The 5,320-nt window shown below is 58.2% G+C and overlaps 1 protein-coding gene across 1 annotated transcript in view; it reads right to left on the minus strand.

Moving 5' to 3' along the window:
• Window positions 1–3,103: 3,103 nt before the first annotated feature.
• LOC104493452 (transforming acidic coiled-coil-containing protein 1-like) overlaps window positions 3,104–5,320 on the minus strand; it is a gene marked incomplete at its 5' end in the record, with an annotated part of 2,432 nt that continues 215 nt past the window's right edge. The window contains 4 exons of the mRNA XM_010136127.1: window positions 3,104–3,269; window positions 3,803–3,923; window positions 4,483–4,589; window positions 5,101–5,261. Of these exons, the coding sequence (XP_010134429.1) occupies window positions 3,201–3,269; window positions 3,803–3,923; window positions 4,483–4,589; window positions 5,101–5,261 (458 nt within the window). The remainder of the gene's footprint in view (window positions 3,270–3,802; window positions 3,924–4,482; window positions 4,590–5,100; window positions 5,262–5,320) is intronic.

Raw genomic sequence — 5,320 nt, forward strand, 5'->3', positions numbered from 1 at the left:
GCTGTGTACGCGCCTGGGCCGGAACAGGAGGGTGGATGTCGGTGACTCTGCAAGAGGCACGAGGGAGTTGCCTCGTCCCCCTGTGCCACCGGTGAGCAAGCGAGATGCAGCAGCCCTGTCCCTTTACAGTCACAAACACACGCCTTCTCTGATATAGAACTATATCCATTTTATATATATATGTATTTATATAGGTAACTATAACCATATTATAGTTAATAAATCATTCCGTAGGAATCTTCTTTGCCCAGACTGGACGTGCATGCGGACAGGCACAGGAATGCAACAGCACTGGGGTGGGAGGCAGTGGCTGTGGGGCTGGGAGAGGCTGGGAGCAGCAGTGGGGAGGGCAGCGCCGGCAAAAGTGGTCGCCATGCAGCCGCTCTCCAGAGCCAGCCTGGCTGCCCGGGCAGCCCCTCTCTGTCGGGGAGGGAAGACTGCAGCATTGGCCGCGCTGGGAGCAAACCCTCACACCAGTGACCTGGGGCTTTTACAGCTGGTGCAGAGCCCATGCACCCAGCAGCGTGGCCCTGGGACCTGCCTCCAGCTCTTCAGCTCCATCAGCCTCATGCTGGGACCTCAAGCGCTGCTCTGGGCATGACAGTGAACCTGTGCCACACCAGAGACGGGCCCCAAACCGGCGTCTCACACGATCAAGAGCTCGTGCAACGCTGGTGACCTGCTTCCTGCCATTTCTGAAGGGCTGTGAAGAGACAAACCCACCTCTCTGAGAAATCCCCGGGTCACGAGGGGTTTGATTTACCCTCAGAGACCCTCAGGATGTCCAAAGGGGAAGGACCTTCTGGGGGTCGCCCCCTGCTCCCACCACTCTGCCAGAGCCCAGTAACTGCAGCCAGGAAAGGGTCAGGCGTCCAGGCAGGAACACGGGGTTGGCGGGGAGCAGAGCGGTGCTAGAGTCCATGAACACCCGGATGCTGATGGCATGGAGGGAAGGGGGCTCACTCCAGCGGGCTGGGTCTGGCGATGTGACCCCCAAAACAGAAACAGTCTTTGTAGCTCACCGGACAAAGGGCTCCCCCTGCACAGCCACTGGCCCCTTTGCCAGGTGACTGGGAGCACGGCAAACAGCCCTGGGCATCGCGTGCTGGGGCAGGCTGCCGGCACCAGCTCTGCTCAGGTGAGCGGTACATGCTCTCTGTACAGAACTGATAGAATAGATACCAAGGGTATGGCTCTGCTCTGACCAGAAGTGTGCACTGCGTGCTCCTCACAGGGGACGAGAAAACAGAGCCAGAACAGCGCGATTCTTTTACAAAAAGGTAGCAGCAAAGAGGTTTGCTTAAGTCTTAGGCTGGGTAGGAAACAGTCTGAACAGCAAGTACTTCCCTCTTGTGACACTTTCCGAGCATTCCTTCAAGGCGATGCTGAAGAACCCTCCACCACAGCAGCTATTGCCCCATCCCATCGACCTGCCTTCTGTGGAGCAGGATGGTTCTGCAGAGAGCCGAGGGGCTCGGCACTCCCGGCCCCACAGCATCCCCCGGCCCCACGGCACCGGACACAGCTCATGGCGGCTGAGCGCTGCGCCCAGGGCACCCTGGCTCCGCACAAGAGTTACAACGGCGTTACCAGGAGGGCACACGTGGGATCTAAACAAGCGGATTTAAACTCATCACATCACCCCAGAACCCCTCGGTTCCCAGCATGGTGCAAAGGCCACCTCAGCAGTTCTGCCGGAGCTCGGCACATCCGGAGAAGTAAAGCCCTCTGAGGCAGGGCAGGCAGCCTGCCTGCGCGGAGCGCCAGGCGTTGGGCTGCGTCCAGACACGTTGCAGAGCGAATTTCACTGCTGTCTGGATCCGCCTCTGCCTGTACAGGCTGGCTCGTGTTCGGCTCTCTTTGGAGTCGGTGCTGTAAGGGCATTTTGACAGCAACACAAGGCCAGGGCAGGGCTACGCGCCTCCTCGCCTCTCTGCACTGAGCAGGGCAAAAAATTCCTGTACAGGCTGGCTCGTGTTCGGCTCTCTTTGGAGTCGGTGCTGTAAGGGCATTTTGACAGCAACACAAGGCCAGGGCAGGGCTACGCGCCTCCTCGCCTCTCTGCACTGAGCAGTGAAAGAGCCTTAAATCAGCAGAATCATGAAACACTTCAGGGTTTGCTTTCTGCCTCCCCGAAGTGGGGAACTAACCGCACCACAGCGTGGGGAGATGACAGTGAGGGGTTTGGCTTAGAGACCCCACCCCAGGAGGTGCCAGGGCTGCGGGCGGGGTGGCCGCAGGCAGGACGGACAAGTCCCAGCTCTCCAGAAGCAACATCTGCCCCGTTTCTCAAACACCTCTCGGTGCAAAAGGCTCCCACCCTCCCCTTGGCCGGGCTCTCCTTTGAGAGGACTTAAGTGCCCCCTGTTAAGTGGCCACGTCCGTGCTGCTGGGGCAGGACTGTGCCCAACTGGAAGAAGCGAGCAGAGAGCTCAAGTGCTCATAAACACTAATAAAGTGCACGAAGGCAGAGACATCGGCTTCCTTCCTCCAAGGCTGGCATGGCCACGGACAAGGATGCGCTGTGCTGTGTTTCACCCATGTACCAGACACCAGGACCAGCCCCTTGAATACCACCACCTCTCCCAAAACAAAGAGATCCACTGGGAGGTGGCTTCAGCCAGGGGATCCACACTGGTGGCTCCAAACCACCTGCAGCAGCTGCCCGGGGTCCCCGAGCCCCTTTGCTGCCTCCCCAACCATGCACCCATGTGCTGGGTCCCCTTCCCCAGTGCAAGAGCCTGTGGCTCCAGCCCTGGTATCACCCACGTCCTGGGGCAGGACGTGTCACGCAGTGCTGGACCTGTGCAACGAAGCACATGAGGACAGTCAGTGACAGAGCGTGTAGGGGAACAGCTAGACCCAAAAGTGGACGATGGGGACCGAGGTCAGGGTGTCACCTCCCAGATGAGAGGTGGCATCTGTGCACACAGCGTGGGGGCCACTCGCTGCAGACCCCAGGAGGGACACACATGCCCAGCCTGACCACAGGGAACTCGGCCCCAGTGCCCTTGGGAAACAGGGACAGGGACAGCGAGGGGACCGGCTCTGCATGGGGGCCACGGGGCCCAGCAGCCAGGTGGAGCAGGCGGCTGGACGCATGTGCTGCTTGGCAGGGGGGGTCGGGGTGGTAAGGCAAGGTGCTTGACGTTACGAGAAAAGCGGCCAAGTGCAGCGTGCTGGACAAGGTGCGGTGAGACTCAGTCAGTCTTCCCCAGCTTTGCTATCAGCTCGTCGCAGATCTTGGTCAGCTCCTCGATCTCCTGGTTCTGGAAGAAAAGCAGACCCTGAGGACCCCCGTGGTGGCACAGTGCAGGAAGGGGCAGAGGGCTCCTACACCCGCCCCTGTGAAAGATCCTCTGTGCATCATGCAGGTGCCCTGGAGACCCCTGGACTCAGCTCTCCTCATCCCCATCAGAGACCCCCAGGTGCCCAGCTGCAGCCCACCGCGCTCTGCCAGGGACACAGACGAGCGGGCTCTGCCCGTGCTCCAAGACAGCCAAACACACGCCAGCCCTGAACCAGCAGCCCCCTCCTGTGCCTACACCTGGGCAGAGCTGGCAGCCCCTTCCCCACGAGAGGAACATTTAACAACAAATACATTTAAACAAAACAAACCAAAAAACTAACAAACAATTCACAAAACACAACCAAAACAAGCGAGAAAAAAAATGCTCAGAACGCTTTCTGGGTCAAAAATCTGGAGGACTCCTCCAGCACCACGGGGACGCTGAGGGCAGCAGGAGGGGCAGGCAGAGCGCAGCCAGGGCGGCGGGCAGCGGGGAGGCAGGGCGGCGCTTACCTTCTGCTGGAGGGCTCTCTCCAGGGACTCCACCCTCATCTGCTCCCTGCGCAGCCCCGCGTGCAGCGCCGCGCTCTCTGCCTTGGCCTTCGTGCGCACCTGGGCGATCTCCTCGTTGGCTCTGCGGTGGGGGACAAGGGGACAGTGGTCACGTGTGGGTGCAGCTGGGCACAACGTTAGAGCACGCGGCGTCAGCAGCGCCCAGCTCCTGCTTGTCTGGATGCTCCAGAGATGGTTTTCTCCGACAGAAAACCTGCGTGAAACTGGATTAATTCAGCTGCTCTGAACGGCTGTGTGGAAACACTGCTTTGACAAGTGAAGCTAAACCAGTTCCTCACCCACCTCACTGGGGGCCACTTTGTGTCGGTGAGCTCCCGCTCGTCAGCTAAGCCACCCCTTTGCACACCACAAACATGAGCCCTCTGAAACGTGGGCACTTGTTAAATAGACTGTGAATGGGGCTGAAAACACACCGTGAACCTCAGTTTCTCCGTTGAAAAAATCAGAGAATCCATTCAGGGATTCGTGCTGCTAACTCACAGCCATCTAAAGTCACCCAGCCTGAGGCTGTAAAAGGCAGCTTTTCACATCAAGAAGCTCCTGCCTTCTGACCTCAGGAGAGCCAGAGACACTGCCCTACAAGGTCTTTAAGCACCCAGTAATCTTGTGCATGACCTTACTTGTCTAATTTTTCTTCTGCGTGGACTTTCAGGGCCTGGTACCGCTGCTCTTCTTGCTTGACCCGAGTTAAATAATCTTGAGCACACTTCTTCAGAGCTTCTTCATTCTGGAAAGAAAAAGTACATCCATCTGCACTGGGACTGGGTGCTTTGATGGGATATGATAAATCCTGTTCTGAGGGTAAAAGAAGGTGGATTTAAATAGAACCAGCTTCTCCCTTGTGCTGCAGCTCCTGACTCAGCTCAACAGTATGGAAAAATGGAGCATAGATGGAGACAGGGTTTTGCAGGGTGCTTTGCCCTGCATCTGCTCTTCCCTTGGCCGCAGCTCTGCCCAGGGCACGATGCTCAGTGGGAGAGTGACAGGAGGAGTGAGGAGAAGAGCCAGAGAACAGGCTCTCGCAGTGGCTTCCCCCAGCATGGGAAAGTCTCTCTGCTCATTTATCAGAAAGCAGGCAGAGGAACAGGAGCAGGCGAGCAGCCCTCTGAGCAAGGGCTGGGGCGTCCGGAGCAGCTCTGCGTGGGATGGTGCTGCAGCATGGGACAAGGTGGGGGCAATGCTGCACGAGGACATGGGGCACCAGGGCTGTGGGGAGAAAGAGAAGCCAAGGTAAGGACCTTCTTAAAGCCTTCTAGGACTCCCTTCAGGTTCTCATATCTCCTGAAGAGGTCCGACAGTGACCTCTCCACCGAGTTCAGGTCTGCCAGAGCCTGGTCCTTTTCCATCGTGAGCTGCTGCAGGTTCTTCTGAGATGTCATGTTTGTCCTCTGCTCATCCTCTGTGACGGAGAATAAACATCGGGGACACGGTGACTGAGCAGGGCTGGCTGCACAGCCA

This window comes from Buceros rhinoceros, unplaced genomic scaffold (assembly GCF_000710305.1).
Source record: "Buceros rhinoceros silvestris isolate BGI_N320 unplaced genomic scaffold, ASM71030v1 scaffold38185, whole genome shotgun sequence".
In the NCBI taxonomy this organism is placed as follows: domain Eukaryota; kingdom Metazoa; phylum Chordata; class Aves; order Bucerotiformes; family Bucerotidae; genus Buceros; species Buceros rhinoceros.